This window comes from Osmerus mordax, chromosome 18, assembly GCF_038355195.1.
Source record: "Osmerus mordax isolate fOsmMor3 chromosome 18, fOsmMor3.pri, whole genome shotgun sequence".
Classification (NCBI taxonomy): domain Eukaryota; kingdom Metazoa; phylum Chordata; class Actinopteri; order Osmeriformes; family Osmeridae; genus Osmerus; species Osmerus mordax.
Genome location: NC_090067.1, coordinates 4,139,247 through 4,157,906, shown reverse-complemented (window position 1 = coordinate 4,157,906; position 18,660 = coordinate 4,139,247). Strand labels below are relative to the sequence as shown.

General features: G+C 39.1%; 1 protein-coding gene across 1 annotated transcript; it reads left to right on the top strand.

Annotated features, from left to right (window-relative positions):
• The first annotated feature begins 1,688 nt into the window (after window positions 1-1,688).
• grhl2b (grainyhead-like transcription factor 2b) lies at window positions 1,689-17,884 on the top strand. Its single transcript, XM_067255226.1, has 16 exons — window positions 1,689-1,982; window positions 3,435-3,621; window positions 3,809-3,876; window positions 4,074-4,437; window positions 4,850-4,908; window positions 5,028-5,184; window positions 5,443-5,554; window positions 10,802-10,896; window positions 13,556-13,714; window positions 14,279-14,336; window positions 14,452-14,591; window positions 15,615-15,652; window positions 15,943-16,034; window positions 16,343-16,428; window positions 16,636-16,700; window positions 16,867-17,884. The coding sequence occupies exons 1-16, from the start codon at window positions 1,963-1,965 to the stop codon at window positions 16,979-16,981; spliced, it is 1,815 nt and encodes a 604-aa protein (XP_067111327.1). The 5' UTR covers window positions 1,689-1,962; the 3' UTR covers window positions 16,982-17,884.
• The last annotated feature ends 776 nt before the right edge of the window (window positions 17,885-18,660 follow it).

Genomic DNA, 18,660 nt, shown 5'->3' with positions numbered 1-18,660 from the left:
GTCAAGATCATATGGCTGAGGTGTTATGTTATGTGTCTTGCATGTTTGTTTTGACAAACAACCATGGATAGTAAGATGTTATCCAGTACAACCAAGAATATTAGTGAAATATTAGAGAAAATTACAGAAAACTATGTGTAATGTGTCACTGTCCCACAACCTTTAAAATCAGTCTATATTTCTCTCTATACTTTGCTCTACTCTCTCTTTCTCTCTCTCTCTTTCTCTGTTTTTGCCATATTAACTGTAATATACTGGGTCTGGTTTTAAGAAAATACCTTGCATGATGTGTGCTCAAGGACCCCACCTGTATTTATCTAGCAACACACACAACATGAACAAGTCCAGGTGTTCCTCTAAGTAAATTAGTAAAGGGAGCATAGTGATTGGCAAAACACTCAAACACAACATACAGTATAGAGTATATTGTCAGGCATCGATTAATTAGCACATGAGTCGCAAAAACGTTAAATAACTGAGGCTTCTTGATCTATGGAGTGTGGTATAGAACTTTGTACTTTTGTAATGGGCATTCTATCCCATTTAACACCAAAGGACAGAGATAACATCTGGGGTTAGGGTCACCATGGCACCAGTGGTTTGGTCAATTTGACCACATGATCAGCCAAGCAGTTATCCCTTTAACAAAGACAACGCACACACATATAGGCACGTGCACACACACACACACATGCACACACCTTATGGTTTGTTTTAACTCTAAACCAATACAACCTCACCATACAATAGATTCATTAAGGGGACAATAGTATTGTGTAAACAAATTACTGGGCTCCTCCCTGCAGCCTGTCTCCTTTGTGATGCTCAGACAAACAGATAGACTTAAGTCTAAATAGCTGGTGGTAACCCTGGATGTGGACATATACAATTTTGACTTGAACCACAGAACATAACCATTTTGCAAGGAGAGAACCCTGTGACTACTTTACTAAAATACAGCAGGGTGATAAACCATCTACTAACAAAAAACCTTAGCAGGTAAATACAAATTGAAAATAACTGCAATTTGGTGATGTATTAGAGCAAATATTTAAACTTACACACCCAAATGTTTTTAGGACACATCTAGGGCATATACGTCTGAGTGGCCTCTAAGCCCCTTTGCAACAGCTTTGAGAAAAACTTCAGAACAGATATTGGTTTGATAGCTTGCTGAGCTATGAAACTCCAGGTGTGTGTGTGTGCTTAGGTCTCTATTCATGGGTTTGTGTTGTGAGAGACATTCACAGCCCCAAGACCCGATGACTATCAAACTGAGTCAGGTCAGTGTTGGGCCATCTTAAACGCTGTGCAGTCATGCTGCAAGTTCCCCAACGCACCCCGTTTCAATAACATCCACCATGCCCATTTTATAACATTTGAAATAATCACTATTCCCTATAAGTTGATAAAAAATAATGTAGATCACTTATTTGTATAAGTCGTAGAGAGACTAACTACTAAGTCGTTTTAGTTATTTCTAACGCTTACGAAGAACCAATGCGTTTCACAGCACTTCGTTCAGATTTCTAGTAAGTGGAGTAGGAGGGTCTTACATGGCTCACTGACATGACAGCCTATCGCTGAGGTATGTCTTCAGACAACGGACCAATCAGCAAAAAGGCTCCCCCTCTCCTAACCTCAATACTTTAAACTAAAAGAATTCAAACCAAAGTTTAGCCATTGGCATTTAGCTAAGCAAGGTAAAATCTACAGTTTCTTTATATCGAGGAATAATTCACTTGCTGTTGCATAATTAATGCCCTACTTTGTATCGGGACATAAAGTAAGGTGCAGCGCTGCTTACCTGCAAGGTGAGGGGCTGGGAAAGACTTGGTACTAGAAAAGCTGATTTACCTGTAGCCCAGGTTCTGGCAGTTCGCACCCGCTCAGCCTCGCATTCTCATCTGCACCGACTTGAAAGTCCAGTTTCACAAGGAAGAAACGTGGAGGAAACAAAATATGTCACAAGAGACTGACAAGTAAGTGATCAAACAATACCTGGAGAAAGGAGCATTAATTACTTTAGACTTTGAATTCGAAAACGTTGCTTACATTTACTTAATTCTGGCAGGCACAAATTGAAAACTTTTGTTTTTGTTTCGAAACTATGATAGCTTTTTATTATAGTTCATACCATTTGCATTGTTTTATTTAGACTTTAGCTCAGCTTTACAGGAAAAAACTTCGTCGTTGACTATTCGATTGTGTCTGAATTCGCCATTTTCGACAGATGGAATACCTTTGGATGAGACAAATCTGTTTACATCATTTTCTGTTTGATAGACTTAGAACATGTTTAAAGTCTCTAAGAATGAATTCGTAACACATAGCCTATTGTCTCAGACTCTTGAATAAACCAGAATAATTTTCTTGGTCAGTTTTGTGACACCTGTGGGATTGAGACGTATCTCATTCTTTACTATTTGACAATGTCCACGGATTAATTAATGAATTAAAGTAAAAAATCTGTCAACTAATCGGTTATGCTTAGGTATTTTTAGTTATATTCGTTTATAATACTAGTTATTAGTTAAAGTAATAATAATAATAAAAATGTGAATAACGTATCTCTAACACAATTTAAACAATTAAGAAAACGGTGCATTATGCTGTTGAATATATCAACAAGTAATATACAAATACAATACCATATAGAACCCAAGCACTGTCACAGTATTTTCAAAGGCACAGTACCAGTGTATAAACAGCTAACATTCGCCTACCAGTTCCCTATTGAAATGAGCAGATACACTTCTACACTCTGAAATACACAGTAAATGTTCACAGGAGTATAGTTGTTAGCCTACATGTAAAACACAAATTCAGCACAAAATCATGAGTTGCCTTGGTATATTAGCAACATTTCCTGTTTGTGTAGCACTAATTTTGACATGGATAGTCAGTGTATTTTATATAGAGAGAACCATCTAGCAAAGAAATTAGTCTTGAGAAAGCCTTTCTTGGGAGTGGTAGAATGGAAGCAGATGGACATGACACTTGCATAATGATATTAAGAATATTTAACATACATGAACTTTAATTGAGATAACAATAACATTTAAATAGTATAGTAAAACACACACAAAAGCACATAAAGTGTACATCCTAACATTGCAAGAGCATACTAAATCAAGGATGTCCATCTCATGTATTAATATAGCATAGGTCTTAGAAGGGTTAGTACAGTATTTTTTCCCTTGTCCTTTTTGACTTGCTTAATTGAAAGAGTTGTCATTGAACCCACAAATGTGTTAAATATGCGTGTGATCTTGACTTGGCCTTTCCAGTGACAAGGCAGATCCAGACATGCAGACGTGTGTTTGCATGTGTATGTGTGTTTGCACATGAATCTGCAACGTGCCTAAATGCATGCATGTTTGAGATGACTCCAATGTTTGTGTGTGTGTGCTATTCTGTGTGTGTACATATAGTAAGCGTCTGGTGGTGGTGGTTCCCAATGAAAACTCTTACCACCAAAGGAGGGCCTACACCAGCGAAGATGAGGCATGGCGCTCCTACCTGGAGAATCCCCTGACGGCCGCCACGAAAGCCATGATGAGCATAAACGGAGATGAAGACAGTGCCGCTGCTCTCGGACTGCTCTACGAATACTACAAGGTCTGAGTCGTGGAACGTTTCTCTTCATTCCCTGTGCCTTCATTTGTGTTGATATACTATGAAATCAGATCTCAGCAAACTTATGTGAGATCAGAGATCCCCTCATGCAAGGGATGGGTGGATGGTTTCCTCATGCATAACTTGTTGATGTTGAACTATGCGTGTGTTCATACGGCTCTTTTTTTAGGTTCCTAAAGAAAAGAGATTGTTGCCTGTTGCAAAAGTAGTGGACATTTCAGAAGAGCAAGAAAAGAGGTCAGTGCATTTTACTGGCTGATTAAGTAATTTCAGAAGAAAACAATACATATTTTCTTCAGTTTTCTTCAGTTTTCAAACTTATCTATTCACATATAACCACAAATAATTGGTTGTGTGATTTTGTGGACAGAGGTTTGTCCTTTAAACATGTTTACAGAATGATTTTCTCACTGACTTTTACTCCGACCTAACAGGTGTGTCTCCGGGGCAAACAGCCAGAATGATGGTGAAACCGTTGACAACCGTGTCCAGGTTCTCAAGTCTGTCCCAGTCAACCTGTCAATCAACACAGACCACCTCGAGTCCAAGCGAGAGCCGTACGTCTCTGGGTCTGGGTCTGGTGATGGCGGCGCCACTGTGGCCGTGGTGAAAGCGGAAGTGTACACGCCAGTCTTCATGGGACCTGGTGGGGTTCACTACAGAGTAGAGGGGGAGGAGCCAGGGCGAGTCATCTATGAACAGAACCATTATGATGAGACAGTTGGAAATCATCCTGGATATGTCAAGGATGACCAACGAAGCACCCCTGACAGCCCCTATGAGGAAGAGAGCGATGGGGTGAGAGGAACTTGACACAGGGAATATTGTTTGAATATAACATGATAGTGTTTGAAACATTTGATTCAAATGCCATCAGCTTTATATTTGTAGTATCCATAGTAAATGTATACATAGTCGTTATATACTCATAAATATACACTAGCTTTATTCGAAACATAACTGAAATATTGATGAAATAGACTTGAACGTAGCAAACGTTTTGCTGTGCTGTGTATGAGCAATTTAGTTGCAATACTGTGAGCCCTGCTGGGCATACCAACTACATACAATATTATGTTCTTTATGGTCTTGCTATAAACATTTAAAATACTCAAATGTGAGCATGGATACCACTGCAACTATTGTTCCTTTTTTAGTTGATTTCCATGTCAATGCGCTGAAGTTGTTCCATTCTCGATGACTTTCACAGAAATACCATACACCTTCCTCTATGGCACCTGCCGAATTCATTTTTGATCAGCAAGCCGTGTAAGTTACATCACTAGTCCCAACAAATACTCATATTCTTCTGTTCAACCCTTTATTTTAATGATCAATACCTGAAGCTTAGTTTTTACAGAAATGTTTATTTGTTTTTTTTCCAACAGTGACACTTTCCAGTACACACTTGATGCTTCACGGTCCCTGCGCCAAAAGCAGGGAGAGGGGCCAATGACGTACCTGAACAAAGGCCAGTTCTACGCTGTCACCCTGAGCGAACTTGGGGTCAATAAACGTTTAAGACACCCCATCAGCAAAGTCAGGGTGAGAAATAGGGAACATGAAATATGTGAATAAGGAATATCAGTGTGGTAATGCCTCAATGTTCTGCTTCCCTCTCAGTGGAAGTTCATTGAGGACTTGTGACCCTACCCACTGCATTGACCTTAACCCTCTTACTTACTCTTACCCTTTGTGTATTTGATCCAGAATAAACTACTCCTTCACAGGTCTCCTCAGGGATCCCACTAAAACATGTCTCTCTCTCTCTTTCTCTCTTTCTTCTCTTTCTTGCCGACTCAGAGTGTGATCATGGTTGTTTTCAGTGAGGACAAGAATAGAGATGAACAGCTGAAGTATTGGAAGTACTGGCATTCCCGCCAACACACTGCCAAACAGAGGGTGCTGGATATAGGTAATGGTTCAAACAATAACACAGTTTACTGAATTTTCTGCTAAACGGATAACTGCGTAAAGAAAGTAACCAATCTGTATCTGTAAGAGAGATCTTACCAAGAATCATGTTAACTGAGTTAACTTTTTTTTAACTGAAATTCCAAATCACACCAGTCACAACACATGTTCAAACTGTATCTGTACAGAGATGATTGTGATGGCTCTTCAGTCAAATCCTTTCACATGTCCTCTTTATGTAGGTCTCTCAACAGGCTTTGGGCAGGATAGGACCAAAGGGTCCCCCTAACCTAATTCAAGATGTTTCCACAGTCTATGTCAGGAGTCTTATGTTGCCCAAAAAGTTAACAGCCATACTCCTCTTTTGTGACCTAAAATGAGGTTTGCATACTGTATCTTTCCAGCCACTTCAGCTAAACTTATGTAATGACAATCCCACAACCAGTTAATTGCACAACAGTCTGGGATTATCCGTTACAGTCCAACAGCCCTGGAGGCACACTGCTTCCCACCCGTCTGTTGTGCTCCTCCAACTGACTCAGTCGATGACAGCATTGATAATACATCCAAGTTCACACTGTTTCATAAAGACTACAATGCCATGCAATACTTAAGAGTACCAGTAAAACGTTTGGATGAGATAATGTGTCCAAACCTTCGACTGGCACTGTAGCCTAAGACAAAGTATTTCTTACGAGTTTTAATTACATTTACAGCAACAGACAAAAAGGTTTTAAAAAGTGATAGGCATTTTTGGGGGATGCGTTCTGTTCACTCGCAGATCGGATTTTGCGGGGTCACTCTAGACTCCAAACTATAGTTGGGTGTGCTCAAGCCTTCGGCGAGAGCACAACCTTTGTTCTCTCACATATATATTATTATTATTATTATTATTTTTATTTCTTTTTGCCCCCCTAAAACTCAGTAAATACTTGGCCTACATAGACAACGTAGGTGTCAAAAGTTTCGTCTTGGTAGCGATTGAGTTGCTTCTATTGGAATTTACGTTCCGTTGCATGGTTTAAGCGTAAGTTAAGTTTTTGTGGCGAAAAGTGAAGCTAACGGTGGCTAATTTGCTAGCCACAGTCACTGACGTTACTAACGTCACTGCGTCACTAACGTCACGAAAACACGCGTGACTACCTTTGCCAGAACATTCGTTTCACATCTGTTAACTTGGGGGATAGCTAGGCTAACTATAGCTTTACTGCAAGGCAGCTGCAGAAACGCCACAAGAAAAGAGGCCAGGGTGATAACTATTTACTCATTTTACTTTGTGATATGACACACAATTGTGATGTGTAATGTACAATATAAGCTGATATTATTAAGGAAGTACATCTACTTTCGGAAACAGTAGTCTACTATTTCACTGAAGTATTAGCATCATGACATTAGCCTGTGTTTCCCGGGCAACACATACTACAGTGGTCTATGATGTAGCGTTATCTGTTTTCAATCGTTAAAATAAACATTCCTCACATATACATTTTCGTTGTAGGATTTATTCTGACATTAGAAAACGATTTGTTGGTGAAATTACCATTACCTGTGGTTTCAAACCAGTGTAGCTCACTGCAACGCTGTAGCTTACGCGAGACACACTACAAAAACATCTAGCTACAGTACACAGCTGTTTAGGAAGTCAAACGGCGACAGAAAATGTTCGGCACTCCCCTTACTTAAATCAAAAGTCTATCTAACTACTAACCTGAACTTCATTGCCACAGCCTAAACGTTGTCAATCTGTTCATGACAATAATTAATTTCAGCCTAAACCGTACAACGGAACGTTAAATCCAATTCAACCAAGGCAATCGCTACCAAGACGAACACAGCAGTAGTCTAGTACTGTACCGTGGTAGTACAATTTACCGGGGCAGCTTCTCAACACAGGGCTATATCGCATTTTGCGTTGTTACTGACAATGATCGCTACCAGTGAGCTTTTTATGAATGAGCAATTTTCCACTAAATAAATGTCAAGCTTATTTACGTTTTGGGGGGCATATTTTCAGTTAGCAGATGGTACCGTTTGAATTGCGATTCCATCTACTACTGCCGGGTAACGTCGTAGAATAATCTTCAAAGGGGTTGTTTATTCATGAATGAATGCAATATGAGTAGGCTAAATGCCTGAAAATATCATGAGAAGAGAAAAACTTAAAATGACGTTTAAATCATAGAGATTAGGTCAATTTTTACACCGGTCTGCAATAATGTCACGAAAACACGCGTGACTACCTTTGGCAGAACATTCGTTTCACATCTGTTAACTTGGGGGATAGCTAGGCTAACTATAGCTTTACTGCAAGGCAGCTGCAGAAACGCCACAAACAAAGAGGCCAGGGTGATAAATATTTACTCATTTTACTTTGTGATATGACACACAATTGTGATGTGTAATGTACAATATAAGCTGATATTATTAAGGAAGTACATCTACTTTCGGAAACAGTAGTCTACTATTTCACTGACATATTAGCATCATGACATTAGCCTGTGTTGCCCGGGCAACACATACTACAGTGGTCTATGATGTATCTGTTTTCAATCGTTAAAATAAACATTCCTCACATATACATTTTCGTTGTAGGATTTATTCTGACATTAGTAAACGATTTGTTGGTGAAATTACCATTACCTGTGGTTTCAAACCAGTGTAGCTCACTGCAACGCTGTAGCCTACTGTACCCGAGACACTAGTGTGAGTAGCTAACAACAACTCCTCAGCTGTTTAAGTCAAACGGCAACAGAACATGTTCGGCACTCCCCTTACTCAAAAGTCTTTCCGTAGGGAAACTATCTGACTACTAACCTGAACTTCATTGCCACAGCCTAAACTTTGTCAATCTGTTCATGAAAATAATTAATTTCAGCCTAAACCGTACAACGGAACGTTTAATCGAATTCAACCAACGCAATCGCTATCAAGACGAACACAGCAGTAGTCTAGTACTGTACTGTAGTAGTAGAATTTACCGGGGCAGCTTCTCCACACAGGGCTATATCGCATTTTGAGTTGTTACTGACAATGATCGCTACCAGTGAGCTTTTTATGAATGAGCTATTTTCCACTAAATAAATGTCAAGCTTATTTACGTTTTTGGGGGCATATTTTCAGTTAGCAGATGGTACTGTTTGAATCGCGATTCTATCTTCTGCCGGTAAAGTCGTAGAATAATCTTCAAAGGGGGTTCTTTATTAATGAATGAATGCAATATGAGTAGGCTAAATGCCTGAAAATATCACGAGAAGGGACAACTTAAAAGGACGTTTAAGTCATAGAGATTAGGTCCATTTGTACACCGGTCTGCCAAATGTATTCGTTTTGATTCAGCCTGTCAGCTGCCTCTTGCAGGGGAAATGAGAAGACATCATATTTCATTCTACACTTCACTCGTATTTTGAGTTGTAAATGAGCAGCAAAAAAAAGATGCTTTTAAATCTATGTAATCTTTATAAATAATAAGTAGGCCCGATGCATTTTTATATAAAATATACAGACCCCTGTGCAACCGACGCAAGCAAGCACACCCTACAATTTCCCCAGAAATTGTATCCTCTCTAGTTCAATTTGTTTCACCATTGTCGCCTGCCAATTTCAGTTGATGGATTTGAATCCTAAAAGGTGTTTGTTTACCTCCAAGAGAAATGAATTGATGTGAGGCTCTCAAGCTCTTTTGCATCTGGCAAGCTGTGACCTGCAGGTGAGGTAGAGACTCAGTGGTATGTGGGAATCTCAATATGGAAGTTGGAAGTCCACAGCTTGTTGAGACACACAGTGGAATGCATGCAGTGTTCCCAGGATTGGTTCTGTACCTGCCTGTTGAAGGCACAGTTGGTCATGAAGTGTTGTCACATATTGTGACATTTGATGATAGACTTGAAATGCCTTCTCCCCTTTCGTTTTTTCACAGGAATTAAAATTTATTTATTTGTACAACCCGTTGTTGTTTTAGTAATAACATCCATAGGGGCAATCCATAGGGTTCCTCTTGTGTATGCCAGTAGGCAAAAAGAGGATTTTCATTGCCCATGGCTTTTCAGTTATACAACAGATAGAGGATTTGGTGTATGAGGAAGTATGTTGCTTAGGCAGATCCTATGGTGTGATTTGCCAGTAAAATGAGCCTGTGTAGTCAAGGCCAATATTTGGAAAACAAAAATACCCTCCTACCATGACAGGCTTAGATGGAAACCATCTTTGTTCCTTCCTGATCTTACAAAGAGGGAACCGACCCTCTAAGTAGCCAGGTCTAAGCAGTCAGGGGGTGGGGGCTGTGGCACTAGGTGACCCCTGGTTAAATGACAAGCAACCAGCAGTAGGTTTGACTGGATGTAGAACGCTCCAAGACAGACAGAGGCTGTGTAACCCGACACCTCTGACTTGACAAGCCATGGATTTGAATAGCAGTTGAGGCAGAACTGTTCTCCAGGCCTGAGGCCATGTCACAGGATCAGAGATTTGAATGGGTCCATTTAACGGGGGAGGGGAAATATAACGGACATGGAAGTCGCCATGACTTTGTTTTGCAACTGTCTTTATTGGGGAGAGGACTGAACTGTGAGTTTGAGGTGTGTTCAGATTAGTGAAACTTTCAGATTGTGAAAAATAAAGAAATATAGCTGTCTCCCCTCCAAGCTTCAGACTGTAACAGTTTGAAAGCAATGACTAACCATGAACCAAGCACTGACCACAGCTTACTCTTGTAGTTATATTTATTTACCCAATCATTGACCTATTTTTGCATTAATAAACTACTTGAAATTATATAGCTTCCTCTATTGGCCTCTTCTTGCAAAGCAAGAGAGTTTGTTTACACAACCAGATAAGGCTCTATCACACAGACGCGTGCCGTCTGATAATGTGGATTTGTTATCCGACCCAACAATAGCTACCTGCTTTTTGCAGATAGTGCTTTTATTTTGGGGCTTTCTTTTCTGGGGAGTGTGAAGATTTAAGAGATCATTGACAATCAAGGTGAAGAACTGATTTTTAAAAATCCATACTGCCATGCTTATCTCTTACTTTATACTTGTTTATGCATTTTGTTCATGTTAGACCTGGGTCAGATGAAGACCCTTTAAAATGCATTGCAATTGGGGAAAGCACCCCTTTCATGTATTTAACATCTCAAATAATGTACCTATGTCAAATCCCGTGGAGAGCAGCATCTCACTGCCTCCCTTCCTCTCTCCACTTCCAACTTCCTCCCTCCCTCCCTTACTTCCTCCATCCCTTACAGCGGATTACAAGGAGAGTTTCAACACCATTGGGAACATTGAGGAGATTGCCTACAACGCCGTTTCCTTCACTTGGGATGTCAACGAAGAAGCTAAGGTAAAGAAAAATTACTTTCCCAGAACCCTCCGTGTTTACTCACTGTAAAGGTGTGTCCTGGACGTAAAAGTCACTGATCCGGTTTTTATGCTTATCCACTCTTTGCCAAACACGGGCACTTGCTTGTCTGCTTAAACAGACATAGGATTACAACAGACACTCACATGCTCCCTGATTCACTACGCACTCATTCATGTTCTGTAGAATCCCAAGTGTTGTTTGGTGTCACTAGTCAATTTCTTAATAAACTTACTGTTATTATCTTTCCATTGTGACTAGAATAAATAGGAGAGTAATATTTAAAAGAAAATAAAGATTTTTGATTTGGCTTTGTTGTGCCCTCTACCTTTGTAGACTCTCCTTACCTGTAGCGCCCACACACAGAACTGTGCATTGAGGTCAGGCCATATACCCCCAAACTTACACACAGTCAATCACACTACAGACACACGCACACACACACACACACACACGCACACACACACACACACACACACACACACACACACACACACACACACACACACACACACACACACACACACACACACACACACACACACACACACAGGGGCCATGCACATACACACAGGCACAAACGCTTTAATCCTATCCCCACCCTGTTTTGTTTGTTTTGCCCTCTTTTCTGTGAACCTGCAGGGTACACACACATACACACACACATAAACACACACATACACACACACACACATACAAACACACACATACAAACACACACACATACACACACACACACACACACACACAGTGGCCATGTGAGTGAGTGTAATGTTCGCCTTCAGCGGCAACACTGGGCCAGTGTGTTAGTCTCTGTCTCAGGGGCAGGGCTTGGCATGACTCTTCTATTTAACATGTATTTTTTGGCTTCTCCATTGTCATAAACTAAAGGACAAAGAGACTGGATAAAAGAACTAAGCCCAGTTATTTGGGCTAATATTGACTCTGAGTTTTTATCATTTCAGTAATCTCTGCTGGTTAAATTAGCCAGTATTTACTGTAATTAGCTTTTCATCAAAGGTTTTACCAGCTTTTAGCATATGATGGAAAGACATCACTTTATTACCAATTCACTGATTTTCTATTCAGATTTGTATTTCCTTCTTGTGCGGTTTTGTTTTTCTAAAAGTTCTCCATGTCAAGAAAGATCTGTTACATTAGCTTTTATAACAGAGCAATTGTGATTTTGCCTTGGATTTGTTGGTATTGCCTTACGTTTATTTACTTCAATTTATTTGAAGAATAAGTGTTTGTACCTTGGTATATAACTGAGGTAGCTTCAGACTCCAACAAACTTTTCTTGGGCTGCTGTAATGGTTCTTTTATGGGACAGGTTAATGAACAACCACTCCATTCTAGTAATTAAAATACCCTGAATTGTGTAATAGAAATTCACTTTGTTAGAACTCAGTAAATACAGAAATAACTCTTTTAGTATACACGTTTTATGAGAATAGTGGAGTTAGAATCTTTACACTCCTTATAAATATTGTTGAATCACCTTATTATGGCTACATTTAAAAATGAAAGGTAAAATACATTTGTCAATACTTTACCAAAAGGCTACATTAAGTACCATGTTTTGACAGCAATACCTTGGGTAAAAACTGTGTAGATAGGAAATGCTATGTAATAAAATTGTATCAAGTTTTAGTAGCATTGGATATTACAAAATATATAAAAGGCACTGTATGGGAGAGAGGTTTAAGGGCTAAATGGGTGTTGTGGAGGGGCAGTTGAAGGTTGTGACACCTTCAACCGAAAGCTCAGCCTTGCTCATACCTAGTGTGACTTAATAAGTATAATATTGTTTCCCATTAAACAATGAAGGAGATTAACTACATAGCAGTTCCTATGTAACGATTCTACAATGCTGGAACTATAGGTATGTAGGTACAGGGTAGTTAGTATAACCTTAATGTAAGGCTGCCATGCGTTTTTTTGTTTTTTTATTGCAAACTGTGACTTAAATCACAAGTGCAATCTCAAGTAATACAATCACACATAAAAAGAAAATATCAAAAACATAAAATAGTCCCAGTTCATTGTACAGTATGTGACTCCTCAGTGCTTCGATGACCCGAGGGAGTGAATCCGACATTGTTAGCTATTACTTGTTGAAGCGAGCCTACTTGATTTACGACCTATGCTATAAAATCTGAAAATGTGCCTCTGTTACTTAAACCTGTTCAAGAAGGAATCACCATATTACATTTACCTGTTGTTACGTAACAATATGTAAAAAGTGTGAGCTTCCCACGTTTTTCCAGAACATTCTACCGCCCACAGTATACTGTCTTTTAAGCGGAGTGGTTGGCCTTGGCTGAACTTGGCAGAATCTCTATATAAATAGGCTTTACTTGTCCTATCCCTTGTAATTAACACAGGACTCACTTCTATAGTATGTGGTCTGAGAAGGCATTGAGTGAAAATAAAAAGGAGAGACTTCATAGACATGTTCATCCTGTGTTCACAAAGGCCCTGGACTTGTCCTTAAATAATTGGATAGACCTAGGCTAAGGCTAGTACAATATGGCGCACACCAATTTCTTCATTTAAGAATACACAGACGAGTGGGCCAGGGTGGTGTCCAGCGTTTGACTTGATTGTTCTCTGAGACAGTATGCTTTTTATTTGACAGATCTTCATTACGGTAAACTGTCTGAGCACAGACTTTTCGTCTCAGAAGGGGGTAAAGGGTCTGCCTCTGATGATCCAGATTGACACGTACAGCTACAACAACCGCAGCAACAAGCCCCTCCACAGAGCCTACTCCCAGATCAAAGTCTTCTGTGACAAGGTAATCAAACACACACACTCATACACACAGACAGACACGCATATTCAAATACAAACATACACATACATTGGATCATACAATATTGAGCGATTGCAGGTTCCAATCCCCCACTTTATGTGAATAATAAGCCCTCATAATAAGCCCTCAGTCCAATTCATCATATCTACATGTTCTAGATTCCATCCATCAACTACTGTTAGTTATTTTAAGTACATACAATTGTGACTAATATATATACAATAACCTCTCTCAGGACTTTGGTACTGGTAGAAAAAAAACAGGAACAATCACTTGCCATGATACAGTATGATACAGGGAACAAATTCACACATTCAGTTAGACAGACAGACACAGAAACACTGATACACACATGCGCGCACACACAACCATGTACAATTATCCGCTTTTGTGTGAACAAAACCAGTCTATTGGGAGAAAAAAAATTGAGTGTTAACTATTAGCTCCCCCTAGTGGCGTCATAATTAATTTAACAGGCAAAGTTGAATCCGCTAATGTGTCTGTTGTCTCTCTGTCTCTGTTTATGTCTCCATCTCTCTCTCCCAGGGTGCTGAGAGAAAGATAAGGGACGAGGAGAGGAAACAGAACCGTAAGAAGACAAAAGGTTGAACTTCCAGTTCTTCCTGCCAGTTATGTTGATGGTTATGTGTGAAGTTTTATTTGTTCATGTTTATGGTACAGTAAAGTATAATTACATTTTCATATTCTGGGGGCGTCAGGGAAGGATGGAGGTGTGGGTGTCATAATGCTACCTAAGAAGGCCGACACAACTTTCTTCAAGACCCTGACCGACCTGGAGGCCCAGCCTGTCCTCTTCATCCCGGATGTTCACTTTGGTAATCTACAGAGGGCTGGACAGGTTAGAAACTCTAAGATACTTTAAGACATTTTAGTTGTAACTTTTGTTAAATGTAATCAACTCAAGCTCAAATCAAGCTACCAACTATTTTATTGTAAAACAGAATTGAAGAGAAGGGCAACAGAGAAAAATCTAAACAATATTTATTGGACTGTTCTATTGGTTTCATTGGATTTGGCCTTGTAGATCAAGTATTTGATAGCTTTTGAAAATGTTTTTTCAAGATAAGTGCACATTCTATAGGTAAATAGAAGGTATTGTTTTCTAAAATGCTTTTTGATATATATATATATATATAAATGCCGTTTCCCCCTTGGTCCCTCAATGTGGTCTGCACTCTGTATACTAAGAAAACTAATTAAAAACCCAGACACTGCAAAAACAATGTCAAAAGGGACACAATCACTCTCTTTGTTCTTGCCAATCAAGCTCCTTTCAAATAATATTTCTCTTTTCATGGCTCTTGACAAGTTCATGGGGGCATTACAAGGTGTACCCGTTACGCATGAATCAAGAGAGTCGGGTGGCTGAGCGGTTAGGGAATCGGGCTAGTAATCAGAAGCTTGACGGTTCGATTTCTTGGCCGTGCCAAAATGACGTTGTGTCCTTGGGCAAGGCACTTCACCCTATTTGCCTCTGGGAGAATGTCCCTGTACTTACTGTAAGTTGCTCTGGATAAGAGCGTCTGCTAAATGACTATATGTAAATGTAAGATTGGTTGCTGGTTGAATCATTTTAAAGGGTAGTTTATTAAAAGATTTTGCACACAGTCAGAACAGGTTCACAATAATTAGACTGATTTGTATGAGTTGAGACCAGATTTATTTTATTTTGTTTAACATGTTCTTAGTATTGTGTGTGAAAGCAAAATTTATATTACTTAAAATATATATAGTATAAAATAAACTAGTTTAAACATATTGTTGTTAGGTTATGATGGAGATCAAGTGGATCACAGTTCCATTAAAAGTATCTCAGCAATTAAAGAAATATCTACATTCAAATGACACATTTTTGTTTCAGGTATTTGCCTTCAACACAGAGGAGATTGAGAGGGAAGGGTGAGTCTACACAGACAGGCATATATGTCTATGTCCATACACATTCCCACATGCAAATATGAACACCATTTATGAAAATAATCCAGCGAACACAAACAATTGCACTCACGTCACTATGCTACTAAAGACGAACACAGAGCAAACATACATTCAGACATATGCACAACGATTTCATCATAATAAAATGGTGTCCAGTGTATGTGAGAAGTATAATGGTGTTTGTGTTTTTCAGAGGTTATGACAAATCTTTGTTGGTTATGTTGTTGATTTGCTGTGGATGTTGTTGTCAGGAGTGTCCTGGTGAAGAGGATGTTTAGGCCGTCCGATGACGACCTCAGCCCCTCCCCCCACAAACTGATCAAAGAAGAGACACAAAAGAGAGGTAGTCTTTCTTCTTCTCTGTCTCTAGAAACATGTTTGCCACAGAAAAGCATCACCTCACGACAGAATAACGGTAGCCGATTAGTACCTGCTAGTATAATCAAAGACCTAACTTGCTATTCTATGCCATTACTGTCATAACAAAAACTGTTTATGGGCATGCAGTAGTGCTGATATATATAGCATTTTTTTTATAGTATGTTAGAATCAGTAGAAAAAATATGTCATAACAAGCCACACAGGATTTTAGAAATTACTTAACTGCTATTTTTCCTCTGTGCTGTGTTTGTATTCTGTCTTTCCATGCAGTGCTGCTGTACGTGAGGAAGGAGTCAGACGAAGTATTTGACGCTCTCATGCTCAAGTCTCCCACACTGCGAGGCCTAATGGATGCTGTACGTATTGGTGTGTCTTGTGGAGTTGTGTGTAAATCTGTGTGTGTGTGTGTGTGTGTGTGTGTGTGTGTGTGTGTGTGAGAAAGAGAGATTCGGGAGAATCGTATTCACAAGGCAGAAAAGATTATAGATGTTCTCCTTTCTGCTTGTGTCTGTTATTTGCTCCTCCAGTTTGTAATTGCACAATGATTCCGTTCATCTACACAGATATCAGAGAAATATGGACTACCCTCAGAGAGGATAGCTAAGGTGTACAAGAAGAGCAAAAAAGGGTGAGTAAAAGATAATGAGCATAATATTAGTATTCTTTGTTGTTTTAGCACCCATTGTTTTGTTTGTTGAAGAAAGCAATGCCATCATTTATCTAATGTGTTGAAGTGCAATCATTTAATATATGAATGAATAGAGTATATATTGTTTTGTCAAATGTCTTTGTAGGATTCTGGTAAACATGGACGACAACATCATTGAGCACTACTCCAATGAAGACACGTTCATCTTGAACATCGAGAGCTACGCAGACTCGTATAAGGTGACCCTCACTGAGATCTGAAGAACAAAGGGATCTGACTGTTGATTGGTTGAGACTAGACTGTAGAGGCCCAGACTAGGTGGAGCCAAACAGCTGATTGGTTGAGATTTGTGACCCTGTGGGACCTGATAGTTGATTAGCTGAGTTGTTCGGGACAGGTAATTGGATGTGACTTACTTCTGATCCAAAGCCCCTGTGACGGGCTAGTGTGACTGGAGACCACTCAAAATGGGGATACAAATTGTATCCTAGCCCCCTCACAAGTGTTGGGACCAGCCTCTATCCAGTTCAACTAAAATCCGCAGACAGATAAGGAGGAAGAAGGACTCAAAAGATTTCACACAATTTTCAAGAGCAACTAAACACCAAAACCACTTTTAAAACCTATGTTCACTTCACATTTTCTTTTATATTTGAAAGTCAGGATGAACTGAAAATAATTCATGCCTTCTTGAACTGCTCAAATCATTGCATTTTGAGTGAGCAGTAATAATATTCATCCATTTGTTGTGCAAGTACATATGAAAATAATTGTCAGTTTTATTATGTTTTTGTGCCAAATAATGGCCACTGATAGTCAAGTAAAAATGCTGTACTGCAGTGTAAATAAGTGTATATACTTAGTATGGAAGTGGGCAGCTCTAGCAAGTCTTATCAAGTATACTGAAATGGTCCAAGGTTTCAAGTGTCATGTGCATAAGATGAGAGACTTCATGTGGATCCTATGTGTTTATATGGCGTCTTACTCTTAGCTGTCTTATTTATTTTTGTGGCTTTTGGCTCAACCATCCGTCATTTCTTTTAAACAAGTACTTAAGTGCATTTGTATCCCTTCAAGTTACTTATTTGTGGATTTTTTTATATATTGAGTGGTGAAAATGTAAATGTGTTTGTTTTGAATAAAAAATATCAAATTTGTGCATAGTTATGTTTAAAGTTAAATAGTCAAGAGTTATAATAAAAAAACAAAAACTTTAGATGTCTGGCTATGTTTGGAAGAAAAAAAAGGATTATCAATTTTTTTAATGTTTTCTTTATTTAATAGTCAAAAACAGACTCCTGTCTTTAAAGCTCCACTGACACAATGCAAGTAACAATACAAAATCTACAAAATGATACTGTGATACAGATTTTAACCGACAGGTAAGAATTGTACTGTATAAATCGGTACAATACTGTTTTCTTTAGCGGATACATTTGGCACTTGACCACAAAATGCTATTGTATGAGATAGTGACATTTACCTGCTGCTATATTTGAAAAATGTTAAAAACCTTTTTCACTTTTTACAAACCTCTTTACACCCTTTTCTTGTTTATAAAACAAGCAGTGATCCTAAACATTCAGGTGTGTGCAATAGGCAGTGCAGTAGGTGTGTAACAGTAGCTTTAAGGAGAACAGCACATAGTTCCTGATAGAGCTCTAAGCCCACATTCCATTTACAATCTTATAGACCTGATGTGGCTGGATCGATATATCCCTGTGTATACAAGGTCTGGATCTGCCTATGTGTTTCTGCAAATCCCTGGGTCTTGCGTTGTGCTTCAGTAATATTGGGGTTTCCAGTAGGCTTTTTGGTTGCAGAAATTTGCTTTGCAGAAATTGCCTTCATACATGCTGAAAAACCACCTTTTTGATTTTTGTTGCCATAGAATCTACATTGGTCAATTTCACCAATTCAATCCATATTTTAGATTACT

Bases quoted from the DNA above. Each gene is read 5' to 3' on its own strand.
- grhl2b (XM_067255226.1), top strand. From the start codon at position 1,963: ATGTCACAAGAGACTGACAA. The intron at 3,877-4,073 runs GTCAGTGCATTT...CCGACCTAACAG, and splicing joins TCAGAAGAGCAAGAAAAGAG to GTGTGTCTCCGGGGCAAACA. The intron at 5,555-10,801 runs GTAATGGTTCAA...CATCCCTTACAG, and splicing joins ACAGAGGGTGCTGGATATAG to CGGATTACAAGGAGAGTTTC.